The sequence below is a fragment of the Podarcis filfolensis genome (genome assembly GCF_964270895.1).
Source record: "Podarcis filfolensis genome assembly, chromosome: 7".
Classification (NCBI taxonomy): domain Eukaryota; kingdom Metazoa; phylum Chordata; class Lepidosauria; order Squamata; family Lacertidae; genus Podarcis; species Podarcis filfolensis.
Genome location: NC_139603.1, coordinates 49,660,215 through 49,679,461, shown reverse-complemented (window position 1 = coordinate 49,679,461; position 19,247 = coordinate 49,660,215). Strand labels below are relative to the sequence as shown.

Sequence of the window (19,247 nt, the reverse complement as noted above, 5' to 3'; positions counted from 1 at the left end):
CATTGAAATCATAAGATTTATACATACCACCCAAGTCCCATTTTTATAATGCTTTCATTGTGACACAATACTTTAAAATAAATAAAGCCTATCTTATTGGACAGAATTCCATTGTTCTAAAATGCAAACACTTCAGAAAAAGTTTGCTATCTTTTTTTTGGATGAAAATAGGGGAACTTCACAAATAAAACAATGAGTTAAAGTATTTGATTTACAAAACAGAGCTCTGTAAATCCCATCCCTGGCACTGGTAAACCAGTTTGAAAGTGTGCTGAATGTGTTACCTGAATTGTAATATACAAATAAAATCTGCAAAGTGATTTTTAGACTGCAATCCTACTATACACACCTCTGAGTAAATCCCATGGAATTCAGTAGGACTTCCTTCTAAAAGGCCATGCATAGAAGCACACGGCTATTTTCTCTCTTATTCTTAATGTTCTTTAAACATAGCTAGGAAGAATGGAACTGTGCTGCATATCTGAAACACTTGATTCTCAAATTGACATGAATTGCTTTCAATAAGACAACTCTACACTAACTTTAACTGGTTATTGTTTGGTGTGACATATTCTCTTCGACTTACTCATACTGAATTTATTGACACTCCTGTAATTCCAAGACCATTTGTAGTGCCTTTAACAACCTTTTGCAACGATCATAAACCCACTTATTCCAGAGTAGAAATAATGAAGCAACGTGACGTCACTAGACTTTTGTAAAAGTATAAGACAGTAATGGAAAATTGGAATGCGGGAAAAATGTCAGCTCTTTTGCTCTTAAAAACTTTAATCCATTTTAGATTTAAAGTGGTAATTTAATCTACATACTATTTTCCTGGGCACTTTTGTTAGAAACCCAGTAATACCTTTTAATTACCTCACTTTCACTTTCTTGCTACTTGATAAAGGAGTGCTCCTAATCTGTATTCTGTTGCATCCCTCCTTCCCACGCCCAAATATTAGTAGTTCCATGCGAATTACTATTATTTATAATTTGCCCTGAGCACCATGGAAGGATGAGGTAAAAATTTAATAATAATAATAATAATAATAATAATAATAATTGTACATATAGATAAATCTACTGCAGCAGCAGATACATTCGATACTCTGTGATTGTGACTCTGTAGGTGTTCAATTTATCAAGTAGTCTCCTTTTATGCCCCTATTATCAGATTCTGTTATATCTGCCGCTTTATTATTATTAATTTATTATCTTTTTATGTCTCTATTATATTGCCCCAGGGAAGGTCACAACAATTTAAAACACAACATTAAAAATAGTTTTAAAACAAATTACAATCACAGTGTTTCTCAGTTTGGTCTTATGGACTTAATACAACATGATGCTTAACAGCTTTCCTACAGAGGGCAAAGTCACTATGGAGAGGAACCATGAGAGTAATGCTTCTGTGTTAAATGGTAGACTGAAAAACGTCCCAACAGGTGAATATTTATTTCCCCGAGCCCCGTGTGCTGGCTCCCTCCAAAGCTTCTCCTAGCCATGTAGCAATGGCACAATCCTCAGGCACTGAAGAGGTTGCAGTGGAATCTGTTCCTTATCAAATGAAATCTCCACTTGAAAAGAATGATATGCTCAGAGATGCATCTAGTAATGCCAAACCTTTCATCAGTCGCTCCAGTAAGGCAATGTCTACTGATGTAAAAATAATAAAAAGAGGAGATGAATAATTAAAAACATTTATTTGTGTCTTGTTGTTTTTTGAGACTGCTTGATTCAGGGGATTGGCTGATTCCAGTGAAAGGGGGCATATGGTAAGGGTTCCAATTTTTGGAATTGCCAGCGCTGTTAGCCTCAAAGCTGTTAGGAATAAAATTCTGAAAACTTCTGGGCACTGTATTCACAGGTTCCCCATCAGTATCATAATGGAAATTATCTTAGAAGGTGTGTTTTCTTAACTACCAAGCTGAATTCTTGCCTGTTGAACTTAGGACAGAAGCTTCCTCAATTTGTATTTATTTTTTTTAATATATAACAGCCAATGAGCCTTTCTTACTACAGTGGTACCTCGGGTTACATATGCTTCAGGTTACATACGCTTCAGGTTAGACTCCGCTAACCCAGAAATAATACCTCGGGTTAAGAACTTTGCTTCAGGATGAGAAAATAAATTGTGCTCCAGCAGCGCGGTGGCAGCGGGAGGCCCCATTAGCTAAAGTGGTGCTTCAGGTTAAGAACAGTTTCAGGTTAAGAATGGACCTCTGGAACGAATTATGGTAAATACTTAACCCGAGGTACCACTGTATAAGTGACACCACACTCATCTGATAACATGGTGGTAGGACTGGATGACAACAACTGCCTCAAGATGGGTTTGATCTGCTGCTGACCCTCTATAACCAGATCATGTGTATCTAGATTTGTTATAGAGAATATAGACTATCAAAAAGTACCTCCTTTGAAGCGTGGTTTGAATCCTAAGGTTTTAGTATATCCACCTGTTGTTTTGACATGCCGTGTTGGCAAGCTTCTGAAATGCATGATCAGCATTCATGAACCCAACAACATACTGGCAAATACTCAATATAGTTTCTGCAGACACTTATCACCTGATTAAGGTGGAAATCAGATCAACTGATAGTTCACTTAAAAAGAAGAAGGAAAGGCTTATGAAATATGAAATCAACAGAAAGTCTTATAATTTTGGATTAAGAAGCAATCTCCTCATCTTCATACAGATCCTTTTGAGGAAATGTGCATTCCAGGTTCATGTTAGTTTTGACTTTCAAGTGGGAGAAAAGTGTCCCTCAAGGTAGTGTTCTCAGTGTGTTTGTCTTCTCTGTAAAGATTTGTTGCAGTGTGATATCATATCTTATAGTATACAGTTGCCTTTTCGCAGATAATTTCCAGATGTTATGTAGGTCTTTTGTTACATGGTTTAATGAAAGATAACTACAACAAGCTTCCCGCTCTCTCAATATATATCGGCTGTACTTTGTGACTATACCTTTCTCAAACCAAAATCATTTGTTTGTACTTTTGCTGAAGGTGTAGCTTACATCCTGAAGTTACATTGAAATTCCTAGTAGTTTCATACCTAGTAGTTTCAGAATGTATGTATCTAGGGTTGAACAAGACGCTCACATTCTTACTGCACATTAACTTCCTAAAGGTGTTATACATGAAGGCACTGAATGTCCTGTTTTGCATTCTTCAACCACTTCAGGAACAGACTACACTTATATACTGCAAATCTACAGGGTGTTGATCTACTCCAGACTAGATTTGGGGCTCCATAATGTACAGTTCTGCAAAGCTGTTTGCACTGAAGAAACTATATCCTGCTTATTGGGGAATTAAATTGAGCATTGGAGCATATTACACCCCAACTCCTTACAGCCTTGGTACAGACTATATGCAACAATTTGTGGAATGTTTTGAAATCTCATTGATTCCCACTGAACTATCTCTGAACTAATTCCCATGGTTAATTCCAGCCACAGGCTCATTCAGCTATAGCTTACATCTGTTATTTTTTTGTCTTTTTTCCCATTTGAAGACTGCCTAGAGAAATGTCATGTTGTTTTTGCTGGGTTCCTGGACATGCTGGAATTAAATTCGGTTGCCCAAGCTGCCAAGATGGCAACTCACCTTGCAACCAAGATTCCCATTTAGTGATTCTCCCTCCCCCAAGCTAAATCAATGGTACAGTGCCAAGAGCTGTGAGACAGTTGGAACAACAGACTTTGAATTCAAAATCAGTATTCCCATCATAAATACTTCCCTAAAAGAGCACTTCTCAAGAATTGCATGTCATTAACATTCCAGCAGTTCCTTCTGAAGAGAGAGGGCCTAATAGTGTTGGTGCTTGCAGCACTTCCCTCTGTCAAATATCTTTTTATCTGCTTGTCAAAACTGTCTCTAAATCCAGCCATCTGATTGGCACCACATGAGCCTAACTTCATTTTCTGGGTGAATACATTAATTAATGTCTCAATTATCTGGTTTGCTGCCAATTTCCTCTGGTTTGCTGACCAGAAGATGCTTTATCAACAGAACATAACCTTATAGATGGCTTACTGAAATGCATCTTGTGCACATAACAGTGCAATATGGCCTAGATGTTGTTGCATCAAAATAATCTCAAATCCTTCCTCATATTGACATCAGATAGTATGAAGGCTTGTCAACCATTCTTAATGGGGGAACCTGGAAATGTATATGTGCAAATTTCAGTCATATTAAGGAATATTACAATCTAATTCATGGATAAGGTTAGATCACTATGCTATATTTCGGCCTATTGTTTATAGTTCTGTATATACAAAAATAACAAAAAATAATAATGCGATTCTTTTACTCCTCAGGTACTAAGTTTATTTTGTGAAGCTAGCAAGAAAGTGACTTTTAACGTGCCTTCCAAACTAGAAGCAGGAACATTAATTGGCAGATGTGAGTAACAATTACTAGAGCCTCTTTCTGTTGCTTTCACAATGATGTTCTGTTTTCTCCCTGCAATCCATCTCATATTTATAGCGCACTCCAATGCACATTATTTTGGAAGCCTATCTGTGTTCAGTGGGGCTTATGCTTAGTTACAGTATAGCATAAGCTTACAACTTCAATCCTGGACACACTTAATGGGCAGCAAACCCCAACTGAATGGGGTTCCTTTCAAATAGATATGCATTGGATTGTGCTGCTATGCTGAAATCTTATGGTCCTTAGGAGGGTGCCCATGGGGTCATAGGAAGCATTGGATCTCACTTTCTGAAGGCAGAGAGAGCGCTCTGACCTTGGAGAAGGAGATCAGATGCTAGATTCCCCCACCCACACCACTGTGAAAACTTCATTGACTCAGTGTCAGGGCTCAGACATCAGTGGTGGTGTAAGGGGTAGACAAGTAGAAGTATTGAACTTGAAGGATCACATGCATTTCTGCTCTCCTAACATGCCCCCTAAGCATACTAAACACCCCCTGCCCTAAACCCAACCCCAGAAAATGACAGAGGAGTGCAAGAGGGCTCCTCTGCCCTTACAGTTGAAGCAGATGAACTGCCTCTAGTTGTGCTGCACTCTGCCACGCCTTAGGCAGCATGGGATATGTATTTCATTATTGATTGTAAATAAAGCTTGCTTTTGAATCCTAAACCAACAAAACTACTAAATAAGTTTTTGGATTTTGCATCTCATTCTCATCTGTAACCAGTTTATTTATAAGCTTATTCGCTATTTGTTCATTTAATTGTTCTTAGTTTGAGTCATAGCCTTTTTCCCCAGTTGTGAAGGCTCTGGGTGGATAAGATCGACTTATTACATTCATACTAGAGTGTCATGATCATGCTCTAGAAACTTTACCCTGACACTGCAACTATGTACAAATTTTAAAATTGTAAGCATGCAAATATAAATTTCGGACATGAAATTGGGAGTTGTTCTTTGCTGCTTTGTTTCTTGGTTTACAGTTTTTACTGTTTTTGTTTTGTTTTACAGTAAATCTGAGACAGTATCTTAGGACATCTGACCTGATCAGTTCAAGTGATCCTGATTTCATAGTACTAGAAGATGGTTCTGTATATACAACAAATGCTGTTTCTTTGTCTTCTGAGAAGAAAGCTTTTACCATATCGCTTAATGACTTGCAAGGTCATCTGCAAAAGAAAATACATGTCAATTTGCTATCACATCCAAAAAAGGTAAGTGGCATGCAATTTTTTTTAGATCAAAGTACATTTCAGTTATCTTCCTCGTTAGGCAAATATAGATGTTATAGGTACTGAAAAAGAGGTGGGGTTTTAGGGCGGGGAGAAGCAGTGGCGTAGCGTGGGTTGTCAGCACCCGGGGCAAGGCAAGTAATTTGTGCCCCCTAACCCGTGGATTTGCGCCCCCTAACCCGTGGATTTGCGCCCCCTAACCCATGGATTTGCCCTAACCCCAGATGTTGCGCCCGGTGCGGCCCGCCCCCCCTGCACCCCCCACGCTACGCCACTGGGGAGAAGTAATGCTTGACATGACAGAACTGCACTGAAAGTTTCCTTGCCCCTGCAAGCAAACTTCAGCCATTGAAAACGAGTGAGAACATTATGATTATGTCATATATACATTCCAGTATGGATGAGAGAGAAGGAGGATACATAATTCTGCTTCTTTTGACAGCAGCTGTGCAGTTCCTGTAATGTCTATTTTTGGCCTTAATTGACTGTCAACAGAACATTTGATTTAGCATATAACTTAAGCTCTCACTTCAGGTGAAGAGGAGGGCTGAATCTGTCTCTTTATTGCCCAGTTAAAACTGATGTAGCAAAAAAGGAATTATCTTCATCAAGGACATTAGAATTCCAAAAACACACACAAACATAATGAAAATAGAGGCATGAAAAATTGAAAACAGTTATGCAGGGTTGAAGTACTCAAAAATCACCATACCAGAATGTTATAGCAATTCATGGAGAAAAAGATGGATACCATGGTGAAATGCTGGAGAACGTTAATAGGAACAACACAGTATAGGAGAATGGAAAAAGTAAGGAATTACTAGAATATGTTACTAATGTTCATTTCTATTTCCTGAACACAGGCTCATAAAACAGGAGAGACTGTTCTTAGACGAACTAAACGAAGATGGAGTCCTCTTCCAACCCTAATAATGGAAAACTCACTAGGACCTTTCCCAATGCAAATTCAGCAGGTAACATTTAATAAACCAGCCTGATTACACTCTACGCTCTAGCAAATGTGTTTTATGAATAAGATGAGTAGAAGAAACCTATGTAAGTTATGATCTTAGGATAATTTTAATGACTTTTTGAGACGCCTTGAACATGAAAAAGGAAACATCAATGATATCAATACTGTTAATGACTAAGTAGTTGCTGGAGAGTAATTTGTACCAGATAGAGTGATCCTAAGCACACTTGAAAATCAGTTCTATTAAAACAGGACTTACTGCCTCAGTGTGATTATGATCTCACAGCCTAAACAGTGTGTACTAAATTACACTCCTGTATAAATGGTGAAGGATTTTAAATGAACAAATATTTGTCATGTTCTTCAGGAGTCTGAACTAACTTTGGTACCAGAAAATTAAGAGACAAATTGATACTTTAATTCTGAGATACTAGCTATAGTATGATGACTTACGTTTTTCTGTTTCATACATCATTCTCTTTATACAGCTGTCTTCTGATACAGCCCAAAAGTACAACATCACATATTCTATAAGTGGTCGTGGAGTCGACCAACCACCACTAAATTATTTTTATATTGAGAGGGAAACAGGAAATCTCTTTGTTACTGTTCCAATAGATCGGGAAGAGTATTCAGAATTTGAGGTAAGAATGCAAACTTTGTCAGTTGTAACAATTATAATATGAAGCCAAATGTGTTGTAAGTATAAAATGATGTGTTTTAAACAATGGATCAGTAGTGTTCATTGACACTTTGTTCATTTTGAGTATTTGAATTGGAATGGTAGGATCTGCAACCTTGTTCTGCTTTTGCTAAGCAAAGCTTTTTCTGAGATACTGAATAGAACTTTATCTGATAGATGTTAATGATGGAGAAGTTTGACAGGGAAAAGAATGTATAAAGTAAAAAGTTTGGATGTCTTTCTGATGAAACACAGAAATGTACTTGAGTTTAACAATTCTACAGAAAGATGGCTATTGGTAAAATGGAAACTGTAAACCTGTCAGTCTTTCACTGTTAAAGTATAAGAAACATAAAACATGGGAAGTTCTTGTGTTTGTTCAGAAGCAAATAGCAATGCATTGCAATAAAACCAATTATCCTTACATAGGTAGCTACTAAAAGTGTTCCCTCTTTTTTTTACAGATAATTTGCAATGCAAGGACATTAGATGGCTATACTCCAGAGGTACCACTTAGACATGTAATCCGAATTGAGGATGATAATGATAACCCACCAATGTTTGACCCAGTTACTTGGGCTTTTAATGTTGTAGAAAACTGCAGAGCTGGTAAGCAGCTAGAAATTTTATAATATCATTTCAATTACTTTTATCCAATGAGTGAAATCTAATGGTGCCCTTCCACCAGTGGAATGAACCTTCACATGTGCAACATGACTTGCTCTCTTTCCCCTCCTCCCTGCAGACCTCTGTGTGCTCCCAAAATATTTGCTGAAGGATTGGCAAACCATCTGGAGCAGATGGGGGAGCAGTAAAGAGGAAGGGAAAAAAAAGAGGAAGACCTGGATGTATAATCAGACATCTATTTGCCTGTCATTGAATGTGGCCCAGTGTTAAGATCTGTAATCTTCTTACTTGGATGTTATATAATGGCAGATGTTAAGCCAGTGTAGGTTAATATTAATTTGTTTTACTATACTGTGTCGGATTTTAAAAGTATTGACTGCACCATCCCCTTGGAATGGGGCAGGTTAGTAATCTAATAAATAAATGCATGGGCAAACACACAAATACATACAATTTCACTAATTATGCATGAATGTGCCATATTATTATTATATTGAGCATTGATATATATGAACATACACCAAGTCAAATGACTAGGCCATCTAGTCCAGAATTGTCTACTCTTATTAGCACCAGCATTTTAGGGACTGAAGCAGAAATCTTTCCCATCACCTGCTCCCTGATCATTTAACTGGCGGTGCCTGTGATTGAACCTGGGAGTCAGGACCTTCTGCTTTCAAAATATGCATTACCACTGAGCTATAATCCTTCCATCACATTTTTCAAAAGCTTTCAGATTAGACCATGTATTTGCAGCCATATTCATTTCAATGACTCTTGATATAAATGCTAGTCAGATTTATAACTGGTCTGTCCAGTTTGAAGAGTGTTTTCATTTATCTGTGTATGTTTGTAACTGGGTAAACCTTTGCTCCAAAATAGTGAAGATATTATTTTCTATGTAGAATAAAAGTTGTATCTCATCAAAACATGTTTTCATCATTCAGCATTTAACTGCTGCTTATGAAGACACGGATAAATGTTAGACGGTCATTAACAAAATGATGTAACACGAACAGCATCAGTGAGAAGATCTGTGCCTACTGTACACCTAGAATATCGTTTGACAGCAGCAATTGCGCACATGCTTACTCGGTGCAATTTCATGTAATTGTTAACTTAACACATTTCCATAGGTATACATGGGGAGCAAGTGATTGTAAGACCACTTTTTAGACATCGGCCTGCATAGATTTATCAGAATATGATAATATGAAACCTAGATTATTTTCTTAGGCAATGTCCTCCATTAGGAATCTCTGTGATTCAAAATCTGTAGATCATTACAAATATATGTAATTAACTGAAAGCTCAGAATTACTTCTTTTTAAAAATCACATAAACAGTGCAGGGCTTCTTCATCTACTGCTGCATATCTTCTGTTCATTTCACCAGGGCTTGGGCTGGAATCCCTTGCACTAACCCAGGCATAGGCAAATTCGGCCCTCCAGATGTTTTGGGACTACAACTCCCATCACCCCTAGCTAACAGGACCAGTGGTCAGGGATGATGGGAGTTGTAGTCCCAAAACATCTGGAGGGCTGAGTTTGCCTAGGCCTGCACTAACCCAAATGAAGTAAGGAGAGGTTTCAAAGCAAAGCAGCAGTCCATAAGCTTTATTAAGGGTGAAGTTAACAACCATGCATTGTATTTTCTTTTCGAGTACTTTAGGAGGGGGTTGCATGTGTGCCGTATTATTAGGCTAGATCTCCAACGATAATTTGATCAGTATTTTATAGTATAATCTTAAAAAGGTTACAATGATAATCTGTGTATGCAGGTACCGTGGTTGGGCAAATAACTGCAACGGACAGAGATGAACCTGGTACACTGCACACTAAACTGAAATACAGAATTGTGGGCCAGAATCCTATGCCGCTTCAAGGTTCCAATACGTTCAGTATACATCCAGATACAGGTTCTATTACTGTGGCATATCCAGTTCTGGACAGAGAGGTAATTTTATTGAAAGTCTAATGTTGTTATTTAGCATTATGCCTATGAGTAAGACATAATTTGATGGGGAGGCGGGGAGAGGACGCATGAATCTCTGGGAAATTTATAGTTTGCTTGCTTGACAAATTCATTATTTTGTTGTTGTCGTTGACACCTCCCTTCTCTAAATCCTATGCAGAAAAGAGAGTTTGTGTTAGTGGCAGGTTGTTGCAGGAGATACAAGCTGCTGCTTAGTCCTGCAAAAATACAACAGAAAAGGAGGTGACCTATCTTGTCTTTCATCAACGGGGAAAAAGGGAGAGGTTCTCTCTCTTTCCATCCCTTTTTTGCAGGAGGCAGCAGTGAGAATGAGAGAAAGGGTACTTGATGGACTTCTGCATAAGAAGCCTTAAAAGCATTTGTTTAGCTAGGAACTCTGGTGGTTCCCTCTGGTGAAGTTCTGGTGGTTTCCTCACTGCGAGAAGTGAAGTTACAGGGAACCATGCAGGGCCTTCTTGGCAGTGGTGCCCACCCTGTGGAACACCCTCCCATCAGATGTTGGTGAGATAAAGTACTACACAACTTTTGGAAGACATTTGAAGGCAGCCATGTATCAGGAAGTTTTTAATGTTTGGCGTTTTCCTATGTTTTTATATGTGTTGTAAGCTGCCCAGAGTGGCTGGGGAAACCCAGTTAGATGGACGGGGTATAATTATTATTATTATTATTATTACAATATGACTAAAGAGAATCAGTATTAAGAGGATATTGTGTTCCATTGGCCTTCCCCTCCCATTACTGTGTTTATATTGTACTATATTAATATACTGTTTGCTGTGTTCTTTTTCAGAAAATAACGACATACACAATACTGGTAGAAGCAAGAGATATGGGAGGTCAGCCCTTTGGTTTGTGCAATACTGCAACAGTTGTAATTGAAGTTGATGATGCAAATGATCATGCACCCATGTGTGAGCACAGCATGGTATGTTTGCTGCCTTCACACTTCTTAGAACATTACTCTTCATTTTAAGATCTTCTGCATTCTCTCTTTTTTATTTTGTTTTTGTCATTTGCATGAGTTTCATAATTATGTGTCCAATCCTGCAGCTTTTAACTCTATTCTGATTGCATCAGCCCTGGTTAAGAAGCTGGACTCTGTTTCCTTATCAATAAGAAGGATGAAGACACACACTTTGTTTCAGTTGCTGGCAGAGGTTTAATCTCATCATTGCATTATATCTTAAGCATTAATATTTTAAGGCTATAATTTATCAACCCATAGCAATTTGCAAAAACATATATGACAGCATGTGCATAGAAAACTATGTTGTGGTGACCATATGGTTTTGAAACAAATTTCTGAAAATCTTGTTCATTTCAGTATGAAGCATATGTTAGTGAAAACACAGTTGGCGAAAAAGTAATGGACATCGGTGTCGTAGACAAAGATTCACCTGGAACACCTGCCTGGCATGCTACCTTCAACATTATAAAGGGAAATGAAGATGGTGCTTTCAAAATTGTAAAAAATCCTGATTCAAATATTGGTACACTATGTGTTGAAAAGGTAATTACATTTCACAGCCTCTCTATATCCAGTTGAATACAGTTTAATAAGTATTATGATAATTCCAATCATACTGAGCAATACAGAAGTGGGTAATAATTTTCAGCAGAGTTTAACACCTCTGACCTTCTGTGGTAGCACCGAGATCCCTGAATTTAAATTTATAGTTATTTCTCAGCAATGATTTTCCAATCTGTATATTGATCACATAGTGGCTGTGGTTGCATGACACGCTAAGCCAAATCTTGGTTACAGTTAAGAGCATAATCACAAGCCATGGTTCAGAAGACACACTATGTTAAACCTTGACTTAGCTTAATGTCGCACAGCAGCAAGAAGTGCTGGGTAGAAACAAAGCAGCTGTGAGCTTCTCTCTGAGAGCCTAGATGCTTACTTGTTTGTGGTAAGCCAGAGTGGAGCGTCTCCACCCCCATTGTGCAGCTCAGACATTGTGGTCCAGCTCGAAGGGCCTTCTGGCAGTTCCTTCACTGCAAGAAGTGAAGTTATAGGGAACTAGGCAGAGGGTCTTCTTGGAAGTGGCGCCCACCCTGTGGAACACCCTCCCATCAGATGTCAAACAGATTACCAATTATATGACTTTTAGAAGACATCTGAAGGCAGCTCTGTACAGGGAAGTCTTTTTATTTTTGAGCTTTTTAATATTTTGTTGGGAGCCGCCCAGAGTGGCTGGGGCAACCTAGTCACATAGGTGGCATATTAAATAATAAAATTATTATTATTATTATTTATTTGGTTTAGCATGTTATGTGAACCAAGCCATTGTAGATGTTTTATTCTTTTCATTTTAAAGTAGATGTGTGGGAAAGTAAGAAACTCACAATGCATTTGCGTTACGTAAAACTGTACCATCATTCCCAGTGTTCAGGTTTTGAGTGCCGTTGCTTATGTTGTCAAAATACCACCACCTCTGTACAAGAGGGAGGTATTAACAGGCTTTTCATAAGCACAAAATCTTTACATAAAATGCTAAGGGAGTGGACCACAAAAATACATTGAATTTTCCATAAGGCTCACCATCGCCACCTAGGGTCACATTGTATATTGCAATTAAAACACACTTAAATCGTTTTATTTGCAGCTGTATAGCTGAGTCCATGATGTCATCTGTGGGAAAATGGCTTCATGGACCTAATTTGGCCTGCAGGCTGTGGGTCCCTTATGCTTGTTTTAAGGCAAGTGAAAAGGTTCAGGGCCAGAAGTGGGCTTCTGGTCCAGCAGACAAAGAGCCAATAAAAACCCTTACTTCATTGACAAAACTATCTGGGAGGCAGAGACATTCCATCCACAACCTGCTTCTGAATAGGGAATCATCCCTCCATAATTGTCTGTTTTTGCTGTGAATATTAGAAAAATCTTGCAATTGACACACACATTTATTTATTTTCCAGGGGCTAGACTACGAAAGAAACAAGGAGAGAAAGTTGGAAATTGTTGTAAATAATGAAGCACCTTATTTCCTTCCACCAAATTCAAGAGCAGTTTCTACAAGTACTTGCGTCGTTGTTGTCAAAGTGCGGGATATGGACGAAGGCCCTGTATTTGATCCTTGTGTATTTTTTTTGAACATCAAGGAATGTTTGCCTGCTGAAACGATGGTTGGCCAGTACACAGCAAGGGACCCAGAAACTGGAAATTCTGAAGGCATAATGTATAGTATTTTGTTGGCTAATTCATGTTATACTATCAGTGTTAGTATTAATACAACCATCTGATTCACAGATGTAGCAGCTGGCAGAGCAGGGTGGGAGCAGGCAGTGCAGTGCTTTCCAAGGGAGAGTTTGCCGCTTATAACCAGGGGAGAGGGGTGATGTGGCAATGAGGTCAGTGGGTGTAAGCTCAATGGCAGCAGCATTGGCTTGGCTCTGCCACTGTACCTGCACTGCCCAAACTTCCCTCCTACCTCACCCTCCCCTCTTTGTTAAAAGCAATGACCTCCATGTTGGGAAGCCAGGCAAGCAGTGCTGTTCTATCCCAGTCTGCCAGCTGTTACTGGTGATGGATAAACATTGTTGTATCTCTGTTGTTGCACCACTACACTGGGGGCTATCTGCACATTACACAAACAAACCTTGTTCTGTTACATAGGAGTACATGTGGGTATTGGGTTCATTCTGTGAGTTTTATGCTGGTCTGATGGTACTGCCATTCTCGTGGAGTATAGCCAGAAATGCCAGTGGGGAACAGATCAGGTTGGAAGAGCTAAGTATACTCTAAATTTCTCGGACACCAGCACAGCAGGGAAATGCTCTGAACTGTAGAAATGTCTTACGTATATACTAAAGACTACTACCTAGTATGAGGCTGCTTGAGAATCCATTGCTGTGTGATGGTGCAACACGGAGATTTGTACCAGCTTATTTAACTGCACCAGGCATAAAAACCATTAAGATATAATGAAGCATATATTTTGGTGTTTGTTTCTAACAGCTGTATTTGTTCCTAACAGTTATAGAATAATAAATGATCCCTGTAACTGGATCACCATTGACAACGCAGGTCAGATCAGAACCACTAGACTCCTAGACAGGGAGCAACCACAAATGCAGCTCTACCAGTGTAACGTAACAGTCTCTGCAACGGACAGGAGTGAGTATTACATACTATAAATAGATTACAAAGTTCAATTAAGTAGCCTACAAAACTACTGAATATGTATGTGGCAGAGCAAATACCACATCCCAAGCTGTGTTTGCTAGCTTCAGCTGGGGCGGGAAGTGTCTATATGTGGGGGAAGCTTTTTCTTCCATTTATTCTTTCTCAACCGTTTCTTGACCAGTGAGAGAGAGGGAAATCACACTGCTAGTCCCAGAGCTCATCATTTTGGGTCTTGTTTTTCTTTTGCCAGGGGTGGGGCTTATTTGTTTTATTTTAATTTTTTATTGGGTGTACCATTGCTCAGTATGATCACTTTATAATACTTTTGTCTATACTATCAAACCCTTTTCAAACTAAGTTAAATAATGAACAGTTAGAGCCAATATGCCGTGCCTCTGAATGCTTAACCACAATTAAGAAATTAGGATTAACCTACAGACCCATGCATTCATTCCTTGGCCTTTCTTTGCTGATTGTGGATTCCCCCCGCCAGCATTAACCATGGTTAAGCTTAACATTGGGACCAGTGTTAACTATGTTTGAAGCTAGTCATGATATTTTCTTAAGCAGGTTTCTTAATAGTTTTTTAATGTTTATATATACATTAATTAAATTGACATTTCAAAACAAATTTGTACACGGGTTATGTATATCATAAGGCCACATAGAATATTACACAACATCAACAAACTATGAAACACATTAAAATGAAATCCACACAGCAAGGGAAGATTCAGCCAGCACTGCTCCCCTCATAAATCGGTATAAAAATATAACTGCCATCCTTTACAAGAAAATATTGCCATTCAGGAATTAATTATTTTGTTTCCAGAGGGGCTGGCATGGGTGCTCAAAGTATTTTGTGAATATCCCAAGCCTCTGGATTTGCTTTCAGTCCATTTACATGATGTGGACACATGCCTTGCTCTTAGGGGTGCACACAACTTTCCCAGGCCTCTGTGTCAAAGAAAGGAAGGACCTGGTTCACTCTTCTGTTATTTAAAAAGCAATGCCTTTCCTCAGTGCTTTTCCCTCCTAAAAAATTGTTTAGGGGTACTCATATTTTCCTACTCATATTGAAATACTGTCCCTCAATGAGGCCAAACTTAGATTCACAAAATGCGTACCCCCAGAAAAAAGCATTGCCTTTCCTCATGAATGCTAGTCGAAAAATGGAACATCAGCCTGGAAATGCCTTGTGATTAACATTGAGTATGTAGGGGTGGGATCCATCTTGGGCACAGGCTATCTTATGGAGCCCATCTCAGATTCCATTGTTTGAGTGAGTTTCCTTGCAAGTATTTGTTATGAACTGCTGTTGGAAATAGTAAAATTAATAATTTCAGAAGTGTAACTTATGAGTAGGACAAAGATATGTTAAATCATGGAAACAGCATTAAATTGTAAGGCTATAACTCATTCTTTGTTATTTCCTAGGTGGTAAAACAGGCACTGGAGTAATAGTGGTTAATCTATTAGATGAGAACGACAATTTCCCAGTGATTCCCAAGAAAGAGTACATAATTTGCAGAGACAGACAACCAGTTTGCCTTACTGCTGTGGATGCTGATTTACCTGAACATGGAGCCCCTTTCAGTTTTACTCTTCCTGACCGCATGATCCCACAGTGGAAATTGACACAACATGATGGTGTGTGCTGCATTCCTAAATTTCTTGCATCTGCAGTAATTAATGATTTTGAAAGAATGCTCGTCACTGAGTTGTGTTTTTGTTTCATTTTTGGCAGAGAACTCTGCATACCTGGTACCAGCAGAGAATTTGCCATTTGGCGCTTATGAGATCCCTGTGATGGTAACTGATCGTGCAGGCAAAGGTGGAATCACTGAAGTTCGTGTAATTATGTGTGATTGCACCACCCCTAGTGATTGCCGTTACTGGCCACGGGTGGGGCCACCAGTTGCACGTCAGACTCCTAATGTGACTCTTGGTCTTTGGGCCATCCTTGCAATGATTGGGGGATCCTTGTTGCTATTATGTAAGTATGTTATATATGAAATGTAGCATTTGCCATGAATGTCAAGTTGAAGGGCTATGTTATAAGATTGTTAAGACTGCTTTGGACACTTGAAGTTTGCAAAGCTGTGAAGATGGCTTATTTAATTCATTTATGTAAACAATTGTCCATTAAATACTGCGTTGAAATGATACTAACAGAGTGAATGGCACTTCTATGTCTTTCTTACACATACTGTTTAGAAGCAAGTTCAACTGAAGCTGGTCTGGAGCTTTCTTGGAAGCACATATATTTTTTTATTAGGTCTAAGTAGCGGGTTTTTGTGATGGTACTCACTAGTATGGAGTACTGTCACACCTCTTTTTTGCTGTCCGTGGCAGACATTTTGTGCATGAACCCGCAGCACTTTTATCAAGTTATGAATACCAGCACCTCACTTTTTACCCCAAAACACTGGGTCTGAGCATTCATAAAGAAAACCTGTGTGGATTGTAGTTAAGAGTGCTGAACTTAGATTGGTGAGACCCAGGTTCAAATCCCCAATCATCCACTGGGGGATTGCTAGGTCACTTTGGGCCACTGATTTTCTATCCTCTTTGAAACTATCTCATGAACATATTGTGTGGATGAATGTGGGGGGAGGGCATAGACTGCTGATGACGCCATCTTGGAGGAAGAGGGTGGTAAAAATATTGTTAAGAAATAAAAGGCTAATAATAATATGTAGATGCCCTGATGCCTTATTGTATCTGATTCTTTTTCCTCTCCCCATCCGCTTTTCCAGTAATCCTGATAACACTTTGCGGCTGTTGTGGTGCTGCACCTGTGAGTAGCAGTAAGCATGTGTGTGATGATTTAGCTAATCAGAACTTGATCATTTCAAACACTGAAGCACCTGGTGAAGAAGTAATGGTAAGTTGTTTTATCTGCTCATTATTTCTTGGGCAATAGATGCCATACCCACCCACCCACAGAGCTTCAGAGCAAGTGGAAGGAGGGGGAGGGAACTTGATTTGAGAAAGTGAAAAGATTTTAATATTGTTAAAATGCTGAAGCAGAGAGGGCTAGATAGGAACAGATCCGAGAGTGAAGGCATTGTAATTATGTGGAATGACAAGACATAACAAACTATATGTTGTGTTAAACAACTTTTTTAAAAAAACAAAAACTGGCCTTGCACTGGTATTCTATCAGCCTTCTGGCTGCTATTTACCCCTAAAGATGATGTCACAATCCTAGGGAACAAATAGTAATGGGGAAGACAATTTTTGGCATTGGGTTCTCAATCTGTATTGGGAAAGCAGCACTGCATCAGGACTGCCTCATGTTCGAAATTAAATGCTGCCAATATACATGCTTTTAAAAAGCTGTTAGTTTGGCTTTTAAGGGAGATAAAGAAGGAGAATGGGACAAAAGGAGAGACTATATATAAGGTGCTGGGAAAAAATATTAGTTGTAGTTTGAATGCTGGAACTAATATAAATCCCATGGTATTTCAGCCAATTAATCCCAAGAATAAAAAATAGGGGTAATGTATTGCTGATTACTGTGTTAATTTTTAAATCGGAGTTTAAGTTCATATATACACCACAGTATATAGTGAATTCTTATTCTTATAGTGGATGGCAATAAGCATTTGATACTTAATTCTTAACTAGCTTGGATGAGAGAACTAAACTTAGCGAAATGTTACATCATGCACACAACTATAGAATATTAAGTGTACTTAGCATTACCTACTATCTTTGCTTTAAGGTAAGCTGCTTATTATTTCAGTTAAAAGTATTTCAATGGCTCAAGCAAAGAAAATGAGACACTGAACAGTTCAAGTTTTCTTTATGCACATACACCCATTTTAGCCAGAATTTAACAGGTCAGGTTGACCTGCACTTTCTAGGCTAAGGTTAATTGAGTCATTTGCTTTTCTGAGTGTTCATTCTCCACTGGGGAAATAGTTATGATATTTTGCAGTGGGTAACAGACAACAATTACTCCAGTCCTGAACATCTGTGTGTGTAGGGAGGACTTCAGAGTTGGGGTATTTTGAATCCCATTTATCCCAGGGCCACAGAAGTGGCCTATGTCTGTCACAAATGTAAGTGGAGGGGGATAAACAGGAGCTATTACTTGATGTCAAGCAAAATCAGGGATAGTTAATTGGATTGGCTTCCATTGTATACCTACTGGAAAGACTGAATACCCAGCAGGAAATACAGAAATCCAAATGGCATTCCTTGTTCTCATGGTTTCTCATAATATCCAATTCCTTCTTCCCAAGCACCCTAATGTATTTCTTTTGCTGTTTTTTTTTCTTTTTAGGACCCCAATATACTTCCTGTGAAAACAGGAAACATGGTTACTTGTGATCAAGGAACTCTTGGAGTGAAAACTGGAGGACAGGAAAGCTTTGAGATGGTCAAGGGACACCAGACACTGGAATCAGTCAAGGGCGGAGGACACCACACCTTAGACTCTGTTAAAATGGGGCATCAGACATTAGAAAGAGGAGGATATGGACAATCTGCGATGGATGCATATAGATACAATTATTCAGAATGGCAAAATTTTACACACCCTCGCCTAACTGAGGTAAGCACTGTTAAACATACTTTTATTCAGAGCTCACATCTTCTTAGCTGGATATAATATTAATGGCCTGCAACTATAGATGATATTTTCTGAGCAAATGTTTAGGATTTACTTTGAAATCACCCTGCAGCTTGGAATGTGAAAAGCAATCCTTTAGTTTTAGTGTTTGGATTTAGAAAAGGTAACCTGACCAGGTATTTGTTTCATATATCTGTGCTGTTTTAACTTGTTTTTCCTGTAGTGATTCTCTCCTGCTTTGACCTCATCTCTCATTACTCCTCCAGTATTGACCACGGTTGATAGTAATGGCTGTAATGTCGCCCAAGAAACTGTATATGTTATGAACTGGGCTCCTAAATCTGAGCCTGCCCTGTAATAAGCAATATATAACTAGGGTGTCCCCACCCCCAATTTATCTGAACATTTTTTTAAAAAAACCTGATAAGGAAGTTCATTGCATTTGATTATTACGTATGTGATCAGTAGGTCTGATTTTGTTAAATTCGTCATAGAATGAATGATATAGACCAATCATGTGCATTTTTTGTATATAGGAACCCATTAGAGGACACACTCTGATTAAAAATTAAACATTGAAAGGT

The 19,247-nt window shown here is 38.7% G+C and overlaps 1 protein-coding gene across 2 annotated transcripts in view; it reads left to right on the top strand.

Annotated features, from left to right (window-relative positions):
• LOC310766577 (desmocollin-1-like) overlaps nt 1–19,247 on the top strand; it is a 28,072-nt gene that overhangs the window by 3,932 nt on the left and 4,893 nt on the right. The window contains exons 2-16 of one of the 2 annotated variants that reach the window (XM_083622956.1): nt 4,332–4,416; nt 5,458–5,660; nt 6,542–6,652; nt 7,140–7,295; nt 7,798–7,942; nt 9,741–9,916; nt 10,746–10,880; nt 11,280–11,465; nt 12,875–13,134; nt 13,933–14,072; nt 15,519–15,731; nt 15,829–16,077; nt 16,841–16,968; nt 18,376–18,645; nt 19,200–19,245. In XM_083622956.1, the coding sequence (XP_083479082.1) occupies nt 4,332–4,416; nt 5,458–5,660; nt 6,542–6,652; nt 7,140–7,295; nt 7,798–7,942; nt 9,741–9,916; nt 10,746–10,880; nt 11,280–11,465; nt 12,875–13,134; nt 13,933–14,072; nt 15,519–15,731; nt 15,829–16,077; nt 16,841–16,968; nt 18,376–18,645; nt 19,200–19,235 (2,493 nt within the window). In that variant the 3' untranslated portion in view covers nt 19,236–19,245. The remainder of the gene's footprint in view (nt 1–4,331; nt 4,417–5,457; nt 5,661–6,541; nt 6,653–7,139; nt 7,296–7,797; nt 7,943–9,740; nt 9,917–10,745; nt 10,881–11,279; nt 11,466–12,874; nt 13,135–13,932; nt 14,073–15,518; nt 15,732–15,828; nt 16,078–16,840; nt 16,969–18,375; nt 18,646–19,199; nt 19,246–19,247) is intronic. The other variant, XM_083622955.1, reaches the window with a different exon arrangement.